This window comes from Pleuronectes platessa, chromosome 3 (genome assembly GCF_947347685.1).
Source record: "Pleuronectes platessa chromosome 3, fPlePla1.1, whole genome shotgun sequence".
NCBI lineage: Eukaryota > Metazoa > Chordata > Actinopteri > Pleuronectiformes > Pleuronectidae > Pleuronectes > Pleuronectes platessa.
In genome coordinates this window covers 6,784,393-6,806,445 of record NC_070628.1, presented here as the reverse complement: position 1 = coordinate 6,806,445, position 22,053 = coordinate 6,784,393, and the positions used below count along the sequence as shown (strand labels likewise).

The window sequence follows — 22,053 nt, the reverse complement described above, 5'->3', positions numbered from 1 at the left end:
CTGATGAGGCCAATCACTGTTGTATCGTCTGCAAACTGTGTTCCTTTGTGCTATTTTAAGATGAAAAAGTACTTTATTAGTTATTGTGTCTTCTTTGGTGCAGTTGCAGTTAATAACTTGCTCTGTTTATCATCCCTATTATGGAGTTATTCAGTGACAACCCCTCCAAACACTCACAGGCAGCTGCCTTCATACACTTTTGGCATCAGAGGCAGCTGCCAGGAAGTTTCTGTTGACACCGGAAGTGCCTCTACGAGCTGCCGCTGCCACGATTTGCCCAAAATGCAGCAACTCCCGGATATAAAGACTCCAATCCAGCAGGTGGCGCGACGCGATATCCGCTTTCTTAATCTCCTCCAGCCGGAAGGAAACTGTGTGTTATGGTCGTAAGCGGTGCGTTCGTCGAAGAGTCCAACTTGCGCACTTCTACGCGGAGGACGGGGGTTAAAGTGGATCGAAGAAAGCAAACAGCTGAGCCACTTTACCCACGTCGTGTCACGCACTCGATTCATATCTAGATTTTGAGTTCGAGTTTTCATTTTGAGCGTCAGTTAGCCTCACTAGCCTCCAAAGCTAATGAGAGCTAGTTAGCAAGGGGAAGCTAACGATATCCAATCAAAGATATATCTATTTTTTTTTTCTAAACCGTGTTTTAGTTTTTTGTTGTTGGGACCAGCCGGGGACACGATGGGGTCCTCGAAGAAACACAAGGAAAAGAGCCGCGACAAGGACACGGAGGACCGGCGCCGTGAACACAAGAAGCATCGCCACAAGGAGCGAGACGCCTCGGAGCGGGACGCGACCCGGGCCAAGGACAAGCGAAAGCGCTCCAGGTCCAGAGATAGGAGCGGACGAGAGGGTCGCAGCAAGCCGGAAAGGGGCAGCGGTGAGCCCCGCGTGAAGAAGGAGAAGGTGGACGCTGCATATGAGGAGAGCAACGCGGAAGTGCAGCCCCAGTCTGCGAGCGGAGACGCGTCCCTCAGCATCCAGGACACCAACAAACTCCGGCTCAAGCTGGGTCTGAAGCCTCTGGAGCTGAACGAGGAAAAGAAGGAGCTCGGTACCAAGGAGGATCCGATGGTGGCCGAGACCATCAACCCAGTCCTCATCAAGCAGCAGAAGGAGATGAGAGAGAAGCTGGCCGCTATGAAGGAAAAACGCATCCTGAACAAGAAATTGGGGAAAGTGAAGACCCTGGCTGAGGAAGACTGGCTGGATGACACGTCCGCTTGGGTGGAGAGAAGCAGAAACATGGCAAAGGAGAAAGAATTGGCGGATAAAACAGCCAAACTTCTGCAGGAGATGGACGAGGAGTTCGGTGTGAGCAACCTGGTAGAGGAGGAATTTGCGCAAACCAAGAATGACTCCTACACGTGTCGAGATTTAAAGGGACTCAAGGTGCAGCACAAGGTGGAGTCCTTCACCGAGGGTCAGACCATCGTCCTGACCCTACAGGACAAAGGTGTGCTTGAGGAGGAGGAAGATACTCTAGTGAACGTTAATCTGGTGGATAGGGAAAGGGCAGAAAAGAACGTGGAATTGAAAAAGAAAAAGCCAGAATACAAGCCGTATGAAGAAGATGAGAGCGTGGATGACATGCTTACGTTAAAGTCTCACGCGGTTCTATCAAAGTATGACGAAGAAATTGATGGCGAAAAGAAAAAGAGCTTCCGGTTGGCTACTGGGGGCTATGCTGACGGGGAACGAGAGCGGGAGATCCAGGCCATGAGAGAGAATCTGCGAAATCAGGCCCAGACCTTGGAAATGCCGGCCCTCGCCATCGCCTCAGAGTATTACACACCTCAGGAAATGGTGGGCTTCAAAAAGGTAAAAAGCAGAGTGAGGAAGATCAGGAAGAAGGAAAAGCAGACAGCTGCAGATGAACTTCGCATCGACGACACCCGCAGTACTGACTTTGGCTCCAGATCACGGGGTCGGGGACGCAAAAAGGTGGATTTCGATGGCACGGAAATAAAGGAGGAAGAGGGGGAGGAGAAGGAAGAGGAGAGCAAACCGCCACAGAATATCCCCCTGCTGTCCGATGACATCAGAATGGCAGAAATGGAGATGAGCGATGATGATGATTTCACACCCACCGAGCCAGCTGTAATTGAGGAGGACGAGGCCGAGCAGGAGCTGCAGAAACAACTGGAGAAGCAGAGGAAGCTGAGGCAAAGGCAGCTCCTCAAAGACTCTGGGCTGAAGGTGGTAGAGCAGATTAAAGAGCTTGATAAAGGCGAGAGTGACAATGATCCTGATGGGAAGAACAACATTATTTTCAACGCAACCTCAGAGTTCTGCAGAACTCTGGGTGATATTCCAACTTATGGACTGTCCGGGAACAGAGAGGACCAAGAAGAAATTATGGACTTTGATCAAGAGGAAGAGAAGGAAGATGTTGGAGGCTCAGACTCAGAAATTGATGAAAATATTGGATGGAGCACAGTCAACCTGGATGAGGAGATAAAACAACCTGACTTCGCCACAGCCTCTGCCACCATTTTAGATGAAGAGCCCATTGTCAACTCCGGCCTTGCTAATGCCTTGCATCTGTGCAAGAACAAAGGTCTGCTGGACACTCAAATGCAGAAGATGTCCCGCGTCAAAGCAACAAAGGGCGCCCTGCCCAACGACAACTACCGCATCGAGGACAAAATGGGCTTCGATGACAAATACAGTCGCCGAGAGGAATACAGAGGCTTCACACAAGATTTCAAGGAGAAGGATAAATACAGGCCTGAAGTCAAGATTGAGTATGTGGACGAGTCTGGGCGGAGACTCACTCCAAAAGAAGCCTTCCGGCAACTTTCTCACCGATTCCACGGGAAAGGGTCTGGAAAGATGAAGACTGAGCGGAGGATGAAGAAACTTGAGGAGGAGGCCCTGCTGAAGAAGATGAGCAGCAGTGACACTCCTCTGGGGACTGTGGCTCTGCTTCAAGAGAAACAGAAATCTCAGAAAACACCATATATTGTGCTAAGTGGGAGTGGGAAAAGTATGAACGCAAACAACATCACTAAATAAGTACATGGGGAAGAGGGATTTATTTTAAGTGCAAACACACATTTTCACAGACAAGATCTTTTAAGTAAAATAACTGCATGTTCTAGTTCATGCAAGCTTTGTTGTTCAAAATTGTTGAATAAAATGAATACAAATGAGAGAAATGTCTTTTCTTTTTGTGTCTGAAATGTTGCCAACTTTATAGAAATTGTGTAATTAATAAAAATAAGAACTAATAATACAACTAATTTTAACTTCCATTTTTGTGTCATTTCATCAAAACTTAAATTATACAAATTATAAACACAATGTGATGCAATCTTTCACAGGAAATAATCATGTTTTCTGAATCAGGTTCAATATAGTAATCCACAGTCTTTGAACTGACTGACAATACAGAACAACTCAATAATAAAAACCTTCATGCAACAAATGTTTACAGCTTCACCTCATAAAGGTAGGGTGTTTTTTTTATATCCAACAAAGCAGCCTTGTTATAACTCAAGATGGCTCATGACTACACATGAGACTAGAAAATAACACGACCGAATTAAGAAAACGACTTCAGAAAGTGATGAACCTGGCTGTAGATCAGTGCCTTGGAAGTTATATCACAGCTGACGAGCAGCAGACTCTGTAGTGATTTTGTTGAACTTCGCTGAGTCTAGGATGCCTTTAATACCACACTGTTTAAACTACTTTCAAAGTCTCCCTCTTATTTTACGTGATATTATTATAAAAATAAGCATTAAATTCATCTGAAATTTTGTTCATTAGACCATCTGCATGCAACCAGACTGCAATGCACTTGGTATTCTCACAGATCACTCGAATAACCAATAAAGCTGATAACAATAATTATAAAGATTATTATTATTATTATTAATTATTATTAGCTCAGAGCTGCGGAATATTTATTTTATTCCGTTTCACCGGAACTAAAGTTGATGGCTAAGGGGGCGGGTCGACCGCTATTCCGGTGCACAGCCAAAGTAGTTAGCACCCAGGCTAAAAGCTAGCGAGCTAAGGGCCGCTTCATCCGACGCGACATGCCCAGCTGAAGCCCTGCACGGAAAAGGTGAGTTTCCAGGAACAACACGAACGCAGGTGACGTTTGTTTTAACGTCGGTGCAGAAGCCATCAGACGAAGAGAGAGTCACGCAGTTAAAAAAAATGTTTGTTTCGCTTCGTCCTCGACGTGTCATCTCGTTTGACAGCTTCCTGTTGTTTAGCTAGCCCAGGAGCGAGCTTAGCCTCGGACGGTATTAGCAGCTTCTGAGGTGGGAAATGGCTTCTTGTTCCTCCTCGTGATTTCCAGGCTGGGATGCGGGCGTGAAACCAGTGGCATCGGGTCACTGGTATCGTTCCTGAGTGGTCTCTGTTTCGAGGGGTTTTCTCGGTGAGACGCATTAAAACGCTGGCTAAACCAGTTCAGAGTCATTCGTGCTCTTCATCGTTTGTTTGGTTTTTAATTTGAAGAGTCGAACTTAGATCCGAGCTGAAAACCACGGTAGAGACATTATGAACATGGCTTAATGCTAATCTAATAACCTATGTAGTTACTTATATTGATTCACGTAACCTCCAGAGCTGTGACGTTAAGTAAACAACAGTTGTCAAGCGTCAGTCTAACATTTGTACTGTAAATTCTTCTGATTGCTTCAAACAGTACGTGGTTATCTTTTAATACGCATTCAAGTTTGCTGACATTAGCTATTTCCTTCCTAAAATCTTCCAGCTGACTCGACATTATTCCTGGTTTTGCTAATGATTGATTCATGCAGTGATAAGATCACATTAATGACCTTGTCAGTCAAGTCGAATAGCTTTGGCAGTAACGAGCCTATTTCCTTATTGATGCATGTGTCATCAGACCGGTTTAGGGTTAGGAAACACAGTATGTTCGACAACAGAATATGAATGTGATCCTATTGGGTTGTTGGTTTCTCTTGTTCTCCCTCAGGCTGTAAACTCACCCAGTGAATCCACCGGCTGCTGCGATGTCAGAGCCGAAGCCCCCCACTCCAACCCCTGGAGACACGTACAAGGGTTGGCTCTTCAAATGGACTAACTACATAAAAGGTTATCAGAGACGCTGGTTTGTTCTGAGCAATGGCCTGCTGTCGTATTATCGGTAAGTTATATCTGGTTACTTGTTAGATGGCGTTGGTGAATTATAACTTGCAAATTCAAAACTATAAACACAACTTTCAGCAGCCTTATGGAAATTAAATGGTTGGATAAAAAAGCTGATTTCACACACCAGTTATTTAGATCTCTGTGTTTTACTCATTCATTCATCACTCGTGTGTCTTCAGGACCCAGGCAGAGATGGGTCACACATGCAGAGGCACCATTAACTTGGCCACAGCCAATATCACTGTGGAGGACTCGTGCAATTTTGTCATTTCCAACGGCGGAGCGCAGACCTACCACCTGAAGGCCAGCTCGGAGGTGGAGCGGCAGCGATGGATCACGGCCCTGGAGCTGGCCAAAGCAAAGGCCGTCCGTATGCAGGCCGAATCTGGTGAGAGAGCAGAAACGTTGATGGGAGACATAATGTGAAAGTCCTCTGCAGCTTGTGCAGCAGCATCTATGTGTACAAAATTCATCATTTCATCTTCTTCGTCCTCTTCCTCAGACGACTCTGGTGATGATTGTCCCTCAGCTCCACCCAGCGCAGGACAGGGGGGAGGCGCCCGTAACTCAGAAATCCAGTCCACACTGAGAACAATGGGCAGCAAGGTGGAGGACCTCACCACCTGCAACGATCTCATTGTCAAGCATGGGTCTGCCCTTCAAAGGTATCGTTGTCTTGGCAGTTTGACCTCTTGAGAAGGAGTTATTCAGCAAAAAGAGGAGTGACTATTTTATGTGCTTGTCCCTCAATTTATTCCTCTCTTCTAAACACACAGGTCTTTGTCGGAACTGGAGGGGATTCGTGTTGGAGGGGACATGGGAGAAAAGATCAGACAAGTTACAGAGAGGGCCACACTGTTCCGAATCACCTCTAATGCCATGATCAATGTACGTTGCCCCCCGCGTGAATCCTGTAGGAACACACTACACTGTTCTCTCTTTCTCTAACGTGTTACTGTTGTGTTTGCATGCTCCCCAAGGCCTGTCGAGACTTCCTCTCCCTGGCCCAGACCCACAGCAAGCGCTGGCAAAAGTCCTTAACCACCGAAAGGGACCAGAGGATACGGCTGGAGGAGACTCTGGAGCAACTGGCTAAACAGCACAACCATTTGGAACGAGCTTTCAGAGGAGCTACGGTTCTCCCCTCTTCATTCAGCAATCCCGCCTTAGGTAACAAAGGTAGGGCGCTCAACCCCAGCTGAACATTTCTTTATATTTTGACCATTCTGAGTCCAATTGGGTTTTATAGTCGTTAATTCTGTCACCATCTATCTTCACTTCAGGCGGAGGTTCAGGAAAGGGAGATGCCAGTGACGAGGATGATGACAATGAGTTCTTTGACGCTATGGAAGATCCAGCAGAGTTTATAACTGTCCCTGCCGACCCCAAGTATCACAGGTTATTTACTTTCTTTCCTTTCTCAAATCTCAGTGATTTTGTTTATCTTAAACCTTCTTTGAATGTGTTATTTATTTTTTAATTTCTGTTGCCTTGTTTCTCTGTTCCACAGGAGATCCAACAGTAATCTCAGTGGGTTCAGCAGTGAGACCGGGATCGACGATCAGTCGGTCAATGTGGGTTGAGTTTGATTTTTACAAGCAAGTTTGGATTTGTTTTCACTTGTCTGCTTGTCATCGTGTCAAAGTTACCTGGCCCTCAACAATGTTTTCCTTTTCTTCCTTCAGTTTGATGAACTGTCAATGGCATCTAACCCGGAGTCTCCTCAGACTCTGGAGCTGGAGCCAGTTCGACAGAGACGGACTCATATCCCTGACAAGCCCAACTATTACCTCAACCTGTGGAGCATCATGAAGAATTGCATCGGAAAGGAGCTGTCAAAGATACCAATGCCTGTAAGAAACATGTTCACCTTTTTACAGACAAGGTGTCTTTTCTTTGAGAAATATCAGAAGTAACCAAACACCTTCTCTGTGTGGTCCTGCACCTGCCAGGTCAATTTCAATGAGCCCCTCTCCATGCTGCAACGTCTGTCCGAAGACCTGGAATACTACGAGCTGCTGGACAAGGGTGCTAAATGTCAGAGTTCTCTAGAGCAGATGTGCTACGTCGCCGCTTTCACAGTCTCCTCCTACTCCACGACTGTCCACCGCACAGGGAAACCCTTCAATCCCTTGCTGGGAGAAACCTTTGAGCTCGATCGACTCAGAGAGTGCGGCTACCGCTCCCTATGTGAACAGGTATGATGAAATAACATGCCTACTAACCATGAAACACAGCCACAGTTTACAAGCTATTTTTGTCGTTTCCAACCATTTCCTTTCAGATTTAAAGTCTTGTATAGTCCCTTGAATAAGATCACATTCCTGTTTTACCATAATCCGCCTCTGAAAAATAAACATGGTTGTAGTGTTTAAACAGGCATGTTTGTTTTCGTGACTAGGCTCAAGCCTTTGACTGACTTTATTACATCTTGTGTCACTTCACTCTCGCCTCTTCTCAGGTGAGTCACCACCCACCTGCTGCAGCTCATCATGCCCTCTCTGAAAAGGGCTGGACACTCAGACAGGAAATAAGTCTTGCCAGCAAGTTCAGAGGAAAATATCTCTCTATCATGCCCCTGGGTGAGTTAATACGTCTCATTTAAAAGCTCATACCTTCAGTTTGTAGTTATACCGGAAAAAGGCCCAAGTATTTTCATTGAACAGGACACAACACTCTCTGATAATCCCTTGTTCCATCTGTGTTCCCAGGTTCTATCCAGTGTTTGTTTGATAAGAGCAACAATCACTACTCTTGGAAAAAAGTAACTACAACAGTCCACAACATCATTGTGGGGAAACTGTGGATCGATCAGGTAAATCTACAATGATTTAGAAACAAATAAATGATAAAGATGCCTTCGTGCACCACAATGTTTTCCTTAAGTCGTCAGACAGCTGAACATGTTGTCCCTTTCCGCTCTGTGCCTCCAGTCAGGGGAGATAGACGTGGTGAACCACAAGACAGGAGATCGCTGCCACCTCAAGTTTGCTCCCTACAGTTACTTCTCCAGAGATGTACCAAGAAAGGTGGGGTTTCACATGTATTCTGTCTTTTCTCTTTTATGGTATGGAACTTCCTGTATGTAAAACCAGAGTTTAAAAGATAATAGAAATAGAAATAGTTAGATATTTCTACGTTTTTGCTCAGAAACTATTTTTGTAATACTACATTTCTGACTGACGGCTGTGTTTTTCTCTCAGGTAACCGGAGTAGTAACGGATAAGGATGGAAAGGCCCACTACGTGCTCTCAGGGACATGGGACGAGAAGATGGAGTTCTCCCGGGTAATGCAGAGCAGTAAAGGGGAGAACGGCACAGAGGGCAAACAGAGGACTGTGTATCAGACCCTCAAAGCCAAAGAAATCTGGAAAAAGAACCCTCTTCCGTAAGTTTCTGGTTTTAGTTAAAGTGCTTTTAACCAAATGGAGCTGTGGTTCAGCTTTGTGCATCTGATCATTTTATTGCTTTGACCTTCCAGAGAGGGAGCGGAGACCAGGTACTTCTTCTCCACACTGGCCTTGACTCTTAATGAGTTTGAGGAGGGAGTGGCGCCAACAGACAGTCGACGACGCCCTGACCAGCGAATGATGGAGGACGGCCGCTGGGACGAGGCCAACGCGGAGAAACAGAGGCTAGAAGAAAAGCAGCGCACGGTCCGTAGAGAACGGGAGAGGGAGGCTGTTAAAGCCGTCTGCTCACCTGAGGAAGGTAGGAAAAGAAAGATGGCCGCTTGGGTTTGTTTGGTGTTGTCCAATGTTTTTCTGTCCATTCATCTTCTGTCCACTTTGTCTGTCTCGGTATATTTTTGTCTGCTTGTCTCTGTCTCAACCCTAAGCTGTCACTGAGGATTCAATCAATGACTCGCCCTTGAAAAGCAAGTACTCTTGTCTTAGTCTTTCCCCACCCTAGCTCTACACTTCACGTTTATTCTAGACTCTTGAACACACACACGCGTCTGTGTGTGTGTGTGTGTGTGTGTGTGTGGTGTAAGAAGGTGCTGTGGTTAATATCTTCAACATCATGTCTGTAACTTCTCCTTCACATTTGACTGTCCCTTCATCCGTTTGTTTCATTTAGCTGATGCACAGGAGACTGGCACAGAAGCAAGTGAGGTTTCTGATGAAAGCAAGTATCTCCACGGTTAAACATAACATGTACATTTTAACAGTGCTCCTAGTGGCATTTTAAAAACACTGAGAGAGAGAGATGACCTCAGTAAATCCACAGACGCCTGATTCTCTGATCTCAAGACGTGATAGCTACTCAAACAAGAAGCAAGTCGCTGTTTGGAGCAGCAACACAGTCAGGAATATTTTACTGTTCTTCTTCATGGTGGACAAAGTTATGTTACATATCGAAAGCGTCATCAGCCATTTTATATCATAAAATGTATACAATGTGTGCTGTGAAACATTGGTCTAATTCCTTCAAACACCCGAGGGCAGCACTGAACAGCGTTTGCAGTTACATTGGCTTTTACGTTACATTTTCTAAGTCAGAATAAATAAGGAACTCTTATCTGTTAGATTTGTGAAATCTTGAATAGCACTATTGCATACATCTGCCAGTCCCCATATGAAACCACATTTAGATTCACCAGATCTGGATCTTTATCAGGATCTGCACACACTCGTAGATGTTGTATGTAAATCAAGAGAAATCAACAAAAATGGTAAAACGCCCAATATGTCACTGTTAAGGAAAATGAAATCAAATTCCAGGATCCGCACTAAAAATTAATGAGCTCCTCCATGAAATTTCATCTGTAGAGTAGTTTCTTTTTGTTGCATAATCCTACAGATCAGTCGACTCATCACAGACAATAGAAAAAATCTCTGGTGCTTAAGATGCCACGAACAGCACTTTCAAAATGTACACGAACAACAGATTGGTGTGGATTTGATTCTCTTGAGTTGTGGATTTACATCTTCTTTTTGTGCTGGTGTTGCTCAGCTGACACAGAGGACTCTCCCCCTCTTACACCTGTTGCATGCAAGTAGCCCCTTACATTTTCATTGGCTGTTTAACTTTTGTGTCATTTGCTCATTTGCCGATCGTAGCCACTCTTTTGTTTCGTAACTTCCAAACGTTCATTCCTTCATCCCTCGTTCTTTTTTCAGCCCCTCATGGACCATCATTCCTCCCCCTTTTAAGCAAGTATTCTGGTCGTGGTATTACACACAGTGCAGTTATATTAGACTTTCTAGTGATTTAGTAGAATCCAGATTTGATTTCTCGATAGATCGTTCATCCTCCCTCATTTCCTCCCTACGCCCCTTTGCAACTGACTCTCTCTTAGTGGAAGGGAAGGACGGTGCTAGTGGAGCTCCAGTCAAAAGCAAGTAACATTAGTCCCGATCCCCGTTGTCCCTCTTCTGTTCCTTTTTGTGTTGTAAGCGTGTATCGATGGAGACTAGATGTCACTAGTGGTAGAAATATCTAGAATAAACCAAGCTTTGTAATACTGTATTTAAGAGTAGTAACCTATTAGACACTGAACACAATACTCTGGTCCCGGGAGGTTAGTGAAGTAGTTGTGAGCCCTTCTCTCTCCGCATGAAGCCAAGTGCAAACTAGAGCCCAGCTGATATGGATTTTTTTTGCGGCCTGTTCAGTAAAATAAAAGTTTTCCCATCGGCCGACTTGTATAACTGTTGGGCTCTAGTGAAAACCAGTTTTGCCTCCTGTGTATGCTTTGAACAAGGTGCATCCGATGACTTCTTCACGTCCATCGTTGTTTGTTATTCAACCATCTGAGAGCATATCGGCTTCTTTTAAGCTGTGATGTGTTGCCGTGGCTCAGCGGCTCCCTTCCATCTTGTTAAAGGACCTTTCTCTTCCTCCAGGTGCCCATCAAGACAACCACCAAGCACTGTGGTTTGAGAAGATCGACGACCCCGTATCCGGAGAGACCTTGCACATCTACAAGGGGGGTTACTGGGAGGCGAAGGAGCAGGGCAGCTGGGACATTTGCCCCGACATCTTCTAACCGCTGCAGAATTGGCCCGTTTTCCCTCAGCGGTGTTCAAATGAGAAGGGGGTAAGAAGAGACCCACCTGACATCGGCTAAGAGTGTGGAATCCAGCCTGACGTCAAACTTTCTTTAATGTCTGTAGCTTCAACCGATCACCTCAATGTAGACACACACTGCACATTGAGCTTTGTAGTAACATGGCGTCTGGTCAGTCAGTGCTCAGAAACCCTTCTCACTGCCTCTCAAACACTCTCCTTATCTTTGTCTTCTTCTGCTACTTGTTCTGGGTCCATGGGCCTCTGTGGGTTCAGTGTGTCCTCAGCAGCACTAATGTCAGGCATCATTCATCCAGACGGCATTACTCTTTATAAGGTTTGCTTAGACAGATTGAGCCACAACCTAACATCTATTAAATGTGTTTCTGTTTGTTGTGCATTCCTGACGTTTGTCCTAACGTAGAATTCATTGCATATTCCCCAGCACAGCACCACTGGGAGCCAAAGTTCTCTCCGACATCTTTTAATAGGTCACACAGTGGATATTTCCCGACACCAGATTCCAAACACATCTGGATTGAAATGCGCTCGGTGGTTCCGACAAAAGTGATTTTTTGTTTCCAAAGGATGTAGATTTGTCATATGTCAACGATAATGTAACAGGGTCTGCCTTTGGCTATATGGCTTATGGCTATATAATTGTGGTGCTGCAGCTCTAGAGGTAAACTACATAAACAAAACCTTAAGCTGAGTCATAAGTGTGAAAGACATGACAGTGGTTGAGAGACGTGAAAGTCGCTCATTACGGTAATGCCCCTGCTCTCACTGTAATTTGGCCCGATAAAGTCTGGATTAGTTGTTTTAAGAATCCTTTATTTTGAGTCTTTATTGACGCCAAGTTTCTTTCTATATGCAGGCTTCTATTACCCTCGAAGAGTAATTCATTGAATAATAAATATTCTTTATTTGGTGTTTTAAATACCATATCTATTAATATAATTGTTGTGTAATCATGCTAATTTGTATTGGTACCAATGAAAAATTTAATATTTGCAAAAAATTGTGGGGGGGGGGAGGAGTTTCAGTCCTGTTGTTTTTGTTTGTTTGTTTTGCCTAGCTGTTAACAATCTCCATGAATGCACCAGCCTCATCGTATCGTCTCATAAAATGTATTGGATTTACCCTCTAATCCTTTAATGTTTAAGATCAAGCGTGTTAACAAGTCGGCTTCTCGCTAATAACAGAATCCACCGTTTTAATTTCTGCTTTTCAAAGTAAATGTTGACGCTCACAATTTGAATGTTAGGTGATTAAATTTGGAGCTAACGCCGAGCCGTGTGCTTGACGAATCGTGAAGTGATGTGAAATATGAGGCAGACGTCTTTGGTCCTCCTGGTTTCCGTCAAACTCACCGATCACAGCTTTAATCTTGATATTTTAGCATTGTGTGTGTGTGTGTGTGTGTGTGAAGATGTTGAACAGACCGCAATAACAGTGCCTCGGTGCATTGATACACTCATAATGGCACAAAATGAAATATGAGAACAGTGTGAAGGTAAAAACAAAAAAAACTACAAATTCTGAATTCTGTTTTTGTCTCTGCTGCTGTTTGTCACTGGAGTGGAAGAACTGTCTGGTTGATGAAAATCTGAATTTCATTTTATATTCAAGTGTACTTAAAAAAGGAGAAACACTGAAAATGAAGATCACAAATCATGATGTTGCAAATATTTATGTGTAAATATATGAAATAGTAAAGTAGCTGTGATATTAACTGGTTTTGTTGATAGAGAATCTAAGGGCAGCGATGCACTTTTAATTTGTTTTCTTTGTTGTTTTTATTTACTCGGACCCGGATGCAGTTTCTTTTTCTGAGCTTTGCAACACGTTACCACAAATCATCTTTTGCCACATAGGATAGCTTTATATATTTATATTTTAACTTTGGCTTTACTCATAATTGAGGTAGATTTCCTGATTCTACATTATGTCCCTTCAATTACAGAGATTACAGTTTCTTTTCAGTCTTTTGATACAACATAATCTTAATTTTTAACCATTGGTCTTAATTGTTTAGCCCTGTTATCACATGCTATGTTTTAACTGTTAAGTTTCTACCTTCTTTTTCATTCTTGTTATTGTTTCCAGTCATTTTTTTTCCCGCACACAAAAAGAGACTGAAGGTGTTCTTGCACTTTAGTACAGTACAGCAGCTACTTAATATGCCCTAATTGATATAACTGATAAACAGTCGGCTGTTGGTGTTCGCTAATGAAGACTTTGTGAGGTTGTTTCAGAAACTTTTTCCTAAACCGTGTGCAGTAGTTCAAAACATATGTTCATAAGTAAAAAAAAAAGAAAAGATATATACATATGTATTGAAAGGCATTGATTTCACCCTTTTTCTGTCCATTAATTGAGTTTTTAGCAGGATTGTGTTAGAGGTTGACAATATTAAAGTCTGTTTGGAGATGAAGTGCAAATCTCTAGTTGTGTCGTTTGTGCTCATTTAAACATTGTATCAAAAACAGCTCAGATGAGTTCATGGATTCATAAAGCAGATGTTACATGTTTATTTATTTTGAACTAGTGTATAGCTGGGTTTAAACCTCTTTATATACAGTTTAACAACATTAAAGTCCTACAATACTTGCAGAAAAACAATATGCTAAATTAACATCTGATCAGGGTAGAAATGTAAATCAATCATGTACTTACCACATGTATGGCAGATAAAATTCACATCAAGGAACTGATGCAGCTCATTTCACAAATAAAGACATGGTAAAATATGTGATGAATATTAAGACTATTGTAGGAGAGAGGCTTTATAAAAGGTGGACTTAAACAATGTCTTGCAATATAACAATGGCGAGCTCTTGAATCCAAAATGTAATGCCATATCTTGTTCCACTCTAGTTTAGAGAAAACAATAAAGATAATATAATACTTTATTATTGATCCCCCACACTGAGAAATTACCTTGTTACAGCAGCAGGTGTTAAAAAAGAAGAAGACAAAAGAACAAGTGAAAAGTAAAATATAAAAATAAAGGGAGATATGTACATGATATACACCTTTTTGTGCATAATTATAAGGAAAAGTGAACATTTATTAATAAACTGATATAAGTTACGGGGCAGGTATAGTTTCTTCCACTCTTGTTAGACAGAACTTTGAGTTTATTCAGGGGAGAAACCCATTGGATTTGAAGTTTGGAGAGAAAAAGAAAAAAGGGGATATTCCCATTACAATACCAGTAAACATCAGGGACATCTGACCATTTCCTCTGGGACCTTTGGGGGAATCCTGTCAAAATAAAACTGAAACACGTGGGGTTTATTTTCAGTATTGCGAGTTGAGCTGGATTTTCCCACTTACAATAAGAACAACATCTATTGTTATCTAACACGAAATATAAACAGAAACAAAGACATATCTGAACTCAGTGTTTGAGACACCCGACCAGTGGGGTGGAGTTAGTGCTGAGTCAGTCTCCTCTCGCACGGGGAGCCCTGGGTGATAGAAACAAGCGCGTCTTGTGCTGTTGACGCCTTCATCTTTTGTTTACGGTCCGGGCGGAGTTGCCTCCTCTCCCTCCACCTCCTCATCGTCTCCAGGAACACAGACACAGTTTGAAAGCAGCAAACACCGCAGTTTACCGCAGTGTCTGATCCGATATAGCGAGCAAACATGTCGGCGAACGGAGCCGGACGAGCGGGAGAAGACTCCACGGACGCGAAGCCAAGCGACGAGCCGAGGTGAGCTCGTTTAGCCACTTAGCTGTTTGTCTATTGTTAGCAGAGGAAGCTAATATGAGACCATATGTCCCAGCTCATCTTGTTATTCTCCCCGCGTTTCACCCCCTACCAGCCGCTGGGTGTGAACCTGCAAACTGGTTAGAGCTCCAGTGTGCAGGACTATGGATCTACTGGATGTGACATAATCCCAGTGTTGTGTATTAATCATCTAAATTGTACGAGTTGTTGTTTTGTTTACCTTTAATTCACAGGTGGAGCCTCTACGGAGGCCGCCATGTTTTGTACAGTAGCCCAAACTGGACAAACCAAACACCCTTTAGCCCAGAATTCACAAAACCTTAGATAGACATTATTACTTTTCACATTAGGGTGAATTCAGGTTATCTGGAGGACATTGATTTGCAATTTTGACTGTGCAGATTTAATTCAGCATTGCAGGCAAACAGGAAGGTCTCATGGGAGATGTGGGTCCTACACTGAAACTGATTGTGTAACTACTGGTGGGTTTATTGTCCATCAGGTCTGAGGCGTCTTCGTCTGCTCCAGTGGAAGTGGACGCCAAGGCCCAGTCCCACAGCTTCAGGTACAGCCTCGATTTCCCCAGCATCGGCCAGTGCATCATCATCAACAACAAGAACTTCGACAGGAGAACAGGTGATTACTGGGGTTTGGTGCTGACGCTGGCAGAGCTGTGGTTAGTTCACTTTCAGATGAATGGCACTGGGAGGAGCCCAAAGGTCCTTTAAAATCCAGACAAAATGAGCCATTGTGAGACACAAGGTTCGGTTGTCATGATTGTTATGATTTTTATTTTCTATGATCTAATTTGTCAATACAAATTTCCTTTAATTTCTTGTATTTCTACTTAGATTTAGTCTTCTCCCTTTATTTGGGTTTCAGGGTTTTTGTCAATCCACACTGAGGCTTAATAAAGTTCCATTTTGAAATACTAGTCTAAAGAGACCAGTCAGCCTAAGCTTAATGGGTCAACTGGCTCACATGTACACTGTTTAAACTTTGAGTAGCTGTTAGGTGTTCGCTGTCACTAGACTTTCCTGTGTTGTTGTAGCGTCTCCAGTTTCCAGTTTGTGTACATGAGCGTTTTCCCACTTGGTCTCCAAGATATGCTGGACTAGTTTGGACTAGTTCACTTTCATGTCAGAAAGCTGTGGTGTCATTGGCTCTTAACTGGGCAGGTTGTTGATAAGCAAGTTCTTGGTTAGGTTGAACAGCAGGGTTCAGTCTTTGGGCAGGGGGGGGGGGGGGCGGGGGGGGTTGCACTGTAGTTAAGGAGGCGAAGCTGTAATCATTTGTAGTGTTTATCTCTCCTTCAACACTACTGTGGTTACCAGGACCCAATAAACATGGTCTTGACTTGTGTGAGTTCCATGAAGGGCTTTCTTTCCAGATATCTTTTGGGCAACATGGCCTCTATTGATACGACAGAATTTCAGTGTGAAAGGAGAAGAGAGAGAGAAGATCTTCAGCAAACTGTAACTGAACTTGTGGCCAGTGCAGTCGGACTCAAACCTCCGTACGTGAGACGCCCAGTCTTGGTTTAAAAGCCCAGCTGCTTCTCTCAGTATCTCAATGGGACCAATGTTCAAGTGAGACCAGTGGCAGTAAAGTCTGTATAGAGAATGACAAACCAGCAGGCGGTTGCAACACAATTCTTGTGTTTCACAGTTTTTTACAACATAATACACTTCAGTAACTTGTGCTGTGAACTGTCAGTGTCAGATAAGGAAGTTGAGGTTTCACAAATGACTTGCAGTCACGTATCTACGGTTTATTTGGCTCCTCTTCAAAGTTTGATGTCGTTGCTTTAAGAGGACGATGCACAGAAGAAAGTCTTTCACATGTATTGTCATGTTCATTTTCTTTTTTGTGAAGAAAGACCATGTCTGTCTCTGCACTCTGAGGGACTGTAGACTGGGAGTGTTTGTACCGAGCAGCAAGACACAGTGTGAAACCTTGAGTCCTTCTCTTCTCTTCTCTGAACAGGAACATTGTGTGACCTGAGCTCAGAGAGCCGTGTCTGCTCGAACTGAAAGAGGCTGTAACGTCTGGCTGAGAAGACCTCGGGTTTCAGTTCAAGTACACACAGCTTCAGCCTTTCCTCAGTGTTTAGAGCATCAGAGCTGTGTTAAACAAACTCGCTTAGCAAGACCAACTGTACACACATGACTGCTTGTTCAACACCAGTCAGTTTGATGGGAAATATCGGCCTGTCAGGTTCTTTCCATTCTTTTCAGCTGATCACCCAGAAAAGGTGTTTGTCTTCATTGTTTTTTGCATTCTCAGAATTCCCAGTGTCGTCTTTACAAGAATTTTTTTGAACAGCTGAGAACATTTTGTGCGAAGGGCTAGTTAGTTGTTCCACAGCCTCACTCCCACGGACAGAGCAGGTGATCACAGCTACTGTACACAACATATTCAAAATGTTTAATCCCCCAACACACAGTGGCCTTGAAGCAATGGTTGGTTTATTAAATACCAGTGTTGGGAATTGAATAAAAGTCACATCCAGGTTCATTCGAGGAAGTCGATAGTATACTATGAGTTTTGACTCATAAAGTATCATGTTATTAAAGTTAATTATTAATTACATGTGTCTGTGGATTGTCAAGTAATATTAATCATGTATTGAGGATTAGTATGTTATTAGTACTAGCTAATACATCATAATTATGTACTGTCAGCATAAGTGCGTTATTAGCATAAACTAATTACATCACAGTGACTCAAGTATTTCAGAATGTCGTGACAGTGAAGCAGCAAATGGAATTCAACCATCACTAATTCTGTTATTTACACCTGTGTTGGTGTTTTCACTTGTTCTGGCCGATCAGGTCTGAGTCATGTGTGTTGTCACCAGAAGTTATGCACTGATCAGAATGAGCCCAGCTGCAGGTGGGGTTTGTTTTTCACTTCACAAAACACAGACACTAGACCTGTGATTCTGTGCAATGACAAAATACCCTGCCTGACAGCAGCATTTTAACAAATAGATAATGAATCTATTATATAAAGTTATTCATGCACTGGTCTTCTTTAGACTGGATGACTGTAACTTCCTCCCCTCATGCATGAGCCAAAAGTCCCTGTCCTGCTTCAAACTAGTTTCGTAACGCAGCCGCTCTGCCTCTCACTGGTCTTAAAACGCAACATAACATCTCCCCCTATAAATTAAAATTGATTTGACGATTTTACTGATCACTTATAACCCTTTATGTGCCTGCATGCAGCCTTAGCTCCTCAGGTGGATCCATCTGGCTGTTCCAAAGTCGAGGTTAAAAACCTAAAGGGGACTGTGCTTTAGCTATCAGGACCCGATCATTACGATCAATTGAAGGGCAGTCAGTGGTTCCTATTTAATTTATCTCACCAGTGAATTAAAGATAACTCCCACAGAGAAATCAGCAAAGTCTAATCAGCCCAAATACTTATTTAATTGACTGTTGTACAATAGGTGTGCATGGCCTTTAATATTATGGAAAAATACATCAATATCTGCTTTGTATTTAACTGCCTACCTTAACATTTTCTTTGTAATGTGTTTTCATTGTATTTGTAAGTAAACAGAACAATGTATTTTTTACATCAGGCATGAATCAGCGGAATGGGACCGACGTGGACGCGGCCAATGCGATGAAAGTCTTTGCCAAGTTGGGATATAAAGTGAAAGTTTACAACGACCAGACAGTCGAGCAGCTGAAGCAGGTGTTACTTGGCGGTGAGTACATGTACTGTACATACACCATTTACCTTATTCCACATCAGCTTCTTTCAAAATAAATTGAATGTTGTGCATGTTTTTAACGACAGTATCAAAGGAGGATCACAGCTCCTCGGCCTCGCTCGTGTGTGTCCTGCTGAGTCACGGGGACGAGGGCGTGTTCTTCGGGACCGACGGCTCCGTGGAGCTCAAGTACCTCACGTCGCTGTTCCGAGGCGACCGCGTCAAATCGCTGGTGGGAAAACCCAGACTCTTCTTCATACAGGTATTTGAATTGTTCCTTTGTCTCTTCTCAGCTTGTCTCCGGCTTTATGTGACCTGTAACCGGTTCTTGTTGTGTTGGTGTGCACGTGGAGTAGGCTTGCAGGGGCACTGAACTGGATGGAGGGATAGAAACAGACAGTGTGGACGACGGTACGACCAGGATCCCTGTGGAAGCTGACTTCCTCTACGCCTTCTCCACAGCCCCAGGTGAACACTCACACACTCACACACATGAATCTTTTTTCCTCATTTATCTTTCCCTTTTCTGAATGTCGATATCTCCCATCTCTCCTCTCTCTCCAGGCTACTACTCGTGGAGGAACACCACGAGCGGCTCCTGGTTCATGCAGTCGCTGTGCGAAATGATCAGCAAGTACGGAAAAGAGTTGGAGCTCCAGCACATCATGACACGAGTGAACCACAAGGTGGCAGTGGAGTTTGAGTCCGTCTCTTACTCACCAGGTTTTAATGCAAAGAAACAGATCCCGTGCATCGTGTCCATGCTGACCAAAGAGATGTACTTCACCCCCTGATCTTGGTTGTGCTTGTGAAGTTTACACATTCTGACTGAAAATCTCTTGAAACCTCCGTTACATAAATCTGTCAGAGCAGATGTGATGCTGAATTGCTTTTACTCAACAAACTTGGGATTACAAGGTTCTTATTGCACTGTTCTAAAAACATACAATCTGATATCTTTTTCTCAGCAGCACATCTTTTTTTTTTTTTTTTTACACATTTAAGCTTGAAATATCATTTTTTTTAAACAATGCATTAAACAGTAATGTAACTAAAACATTACAATTTTGTTAAAATCGTGAAAAGTTGCAGGTAAAAAGACAATTGGCTGTGTAAATCCCAAGTTGGTTACCAGTAGATGCCTCTTTGCTGTTTACACTTAACAACATTTCAGGGAATAATATCTTGAGCCTCTTTAATAGGAAGTTTGACTTTTTATAACTGTTTAATCATGAACACACATTAGGTCAGTCGTTTGGGGTCATTTCTGTGTCAGTTGTTCTTTTTTACACCACTGAGTCTTGATCGTTAATATCTGGAGCAACTGACCCGGACATTTGCATTCTCACACTACAGCCACTCAAAGAAAACTCTTCAGGTCATGTCTGGCTGTGTGGAGCCCATCTTGCACTCCATTTGTTCATTAAATGATAAAGTTGTGTGGCACATTCAGACGCACCCAGTAAGCTAGCATGTGTGTGTGTGTGTGTGCGTGTTTTAGTGTTAAGACTTAAGAATACAATTCTTAATATTATTCATTATCTATGGATTTCTTTGAAGGAACAGTTGCCTGTGATTGTCCTTTCATATGTGGAAACAAGCTCCTCATAGCAAACATGAGTAAAGCCAGTCAACTGCTCCCGATGCTGTTATATGATGAGTAATTGATACTTACTTCATTACTTATTCAGGTGTTTTATTTATTTCTTGTGGTTCTTTTTTTTCTACTATATGACAAATTGGGTACTTTCTGACTTCTTAAAAATAATTTCCAGTGGACTGTTTTAAAACTGAGTCAAACTTTTATATGTAACCATCAGGATTGAGTGGTTGTATAACTGGGCACAGTTTGATCCACGTTCTCATTGAGGTCCTGGTCGTTTTTTAACTGAAATCACAGTTTTTAATGCAGCGAACAATCTGAAACTCATGTGCGTTTAAAACAATATTCCAGTGCTATTAGACAATCCAGCAATTGGAATTTAGTTTAGTTTGCTATGTATCTCACTCTTTGTCTACTTTGATGTAACATCACTGCAGTGTGGCTGTTGTTTTGTTTTTCCTGAAGAATAAAGACCACTTCTCATCGACTTTTGTTCCTATAGAAATACTTGCATTATTTAAGTTAAAGTGGACGTCAGGGGTGTTTTGTTTGTATATTGTTTCCGGGTTAACCTTCACAAACACTGCAACGGGTCTATTTGTGTACACAAGTGCAAACAGGGGGGGGGATTACTCCAGATTTGTCATAGAACTGGGCCACCAGATCCTGAGGCCCACGGCCAAATAAAACTGGGCCTCGGATTCCTTCACTGCACCGAAGCTCTTTACCTCAACCTGCCTCCATAGACGAGCCACTTACTACACGTTGAAGATCCTGAACACAAAGAATCACAGCTGACACCATTTTCAAAAGTACTTTCGTATACAACTATGTGACAGTTTTTCAATATTAATCCCATGCTCTTATTTGAATAAATATATTGCAGTTTATGCATTTATCAACTAGACTGTGAAATATTAGGAAACAGGGATCTAATCATAATGCATAATGCACATCGTAATAGTCACGAATCTATGCATTACATTTTCCCCCCGACATGTAACATTAGTTAACGCTCAATAATGTGAGAAGCAGAAAAGATTTAGATTTAAAAACCTTAAATATATATCAACTGTAAAATAACGTACATTTTGCAAAAGAAATTAAAGAGTGACTTGGTAATTTGAATAATTGACGTTTTCAAATAATAAAGTTTCATTCACTCGACAATTGACGAATAGTTGCTGCTGTAAAGTCTGTCATCGAGTTTACCATGTGGTTAATGTGTGAGTTCTTCCAGCTGGAGGCGCTAATGAGCTGACACAGAGTTTACCTCATATAAACACTTTATAAACACATATAAAAACGCATTTCTGCCTATTAAAAAATAGAATAAATATATATATATATATATATATATATTATTAGAAAGTTAGGTCATCACAGTATCTGCAGAAAACTTCCAATCCTTATTAGGGCTTTAGGACAACAAACATAAATCATCAGACTCTATTTGGTGATCATGTTTTACTGATTGATTTGATAGGGAAAGAGCATGTTAATGAACATCATTAGCATGTTATAACGCTACATGCAAACATGAAGAACATGTTTTAAACTCTGTGCAGTAAAGTTTCTCCTCGGGCACAAAGTTGATGTTTCATTGCGTCATGCAGGTGTTTCTACATTTATTTCTACATATCAGTGTTGACACAACCCGCTGCTGTTGAACTAACTGTTGCATTCTGATTCTGACAGAAAAAAAAATAGGCTGACTTTGGTGGAAAGTGGAAAGTGGGAGTTTACCAGTGACACGTGAACGCAGCACTGTTGAGTGTTTTGCAGCAGGTCCTGATCCCCCCACCCCCCCCGTCCCTTTCTCTCTCTCTCTC

General features: G+C 42.7%; 3 protein-coding genes across 5 annotated transcripts; all 3 read left to right on the top strand.

Annotated features, from left to right (window-relative positions):
• Positions 1-348: 348 nt before the first annotated feature.
• On the top strand, positions 349-3,167 carry sart1 (spliceosome associated factor 1, recruiter of U4/U6.U5 tri-snRNP). The gene has a single exon (XM_053418950.1). It carries the CDS (start codon positions 688-690, stop codon positions 3,022-3,024), a length of 2,337 nt encoding a protein of 778 aa, XP_053274925.1. The 5' UTR covers positions 349-687; the 3' UTR covers positions 3,025-3,167.
• A 785-nt stretch (positions 3,168-3,952) lies between these two features.
• On the top strand, positions 3,953-11,546 carry osbp (oxysterol binding protein). 3 transcript variants are annotated; one of them, XM_053418267.1, is made up of 17 exons: positions 3,953-4,081; positions 4,967-5,137; positions 5,322-5,530; positions 5,645-5,807; positions 5,919-6,030; positions 6,123-6,312; positions 6,426-6,540; positions 6,653-6,716; positions 6,828-6,995; positions 7,095-7,340; positions 7,604-7,724; positions 7,854-7,957; positions 8,076-8,171; positions 8,346-8,530; positions 8,624-8,853; positions 9,223-9,270; positions 10,992-11,546. In XM_053418267.1, the coding sequence occupies exons 2-17, from the start codon at positions 5,004-5,006 to the stop codon at positions 11,132-11,134; spliced, it is 2,328 nt and encodes a 775-aa protein (XP_053274242.1). In that variant the 5' UTR covers positions 3,953-4,081; positions 4,967-5,003; the 3' UTR covers positions 11,135-11,546. The 3 variants fall into 3 exon arrangements, with proteins under 3 accessions (XP_053274242.1, XP_053274241.1, XP_053274243.1); XM_053418266.1 differs by having other exon boundaries at positions 6,123-6,321; XM_053418268.1 differs by lacking the exon at positions 9,223-9,270 and having other exon boundaries at positions 6,123-6,321.
• Positions 11,547-14,585: 3,039 nt separating this feature from the next.
• casp3a (caspase 3, apoptosis-related cysteine peptidase a) lies at positions 14,586-20,708 on the top strand. Its single transcript, XM_053419097.1, has 6 exons — positions 14,586-14,876; positions 15,397-15,530; positions 18,484-18,612; positions 18,705-18,880; positions 18,975-19,086; positions 19,183-20,708. Exons 1-6 carry the CDS (start codon positions 14,809-14,811, stop codon positions 19,410-19,412), a joined length of 849 nt encoding a protein of 282 aa, XP_053275072.1. The 5' UTR covers positions 14,586-14,808; the 3' UTR covers positions 19,413-20,708.
• The last annotated feature ends 1,345 nt before the right edge of the window (positions 20,709-22,053 follow it).

Excerpts from the sequence above, each read along its gene's own strand:
- casp3a (XM_053419097.1), top strand. The coding sequence starts at position 14,809 with ATGTCGGCGAACGGAGCCGGACGAGCGGGAGAAGACTCCACGGACGCG. Across the intron at positions 15,531-18,483 it reads GAACTTCGACAGGAGAACAG|GCATGAATCAGCGGAATGGG; the intron begins GTGATTACTGGG and ends TTTTTACATCAG. Across the intron at positions 18,613-18,704 it reads GAAGCAGGTGTTACTTGGCG|TATCAAAGGAGGATCACAGC; the intron begins GTGAGTACATGT and ends TTTTAACGACAG.
- sart1 (XM_053418950.1), top strand. The coding sequence starts at position 688 with ATGGGGTCCTCGAAGAAACACAAGGAAAAGAGCCGCGACAAGGACACG.
- osbp (XM_053418266.1), top strand. The coding sequence starts at position 5,004 with ATGTCAGAGCCGAAGCCCCCCACTCCAACCCCTGGAGACACGTACAAG. Across the intron at positions 5,808-5,918 it reads CATGGGTCTGCCCTTCAAAG|GTCTTTGTCGGAACTGGAGG; the intron begins GTATCGTTGTCT and ends CTAAACACACAG. Across the intron at positions 6,717-6,827 it reads TCGACGATCAGTCGGTCAAT|TTTGATGAACTGTCAATGGC; the intron begins GTGGGTTGAGTT and ends TTCTTCCTTCAG.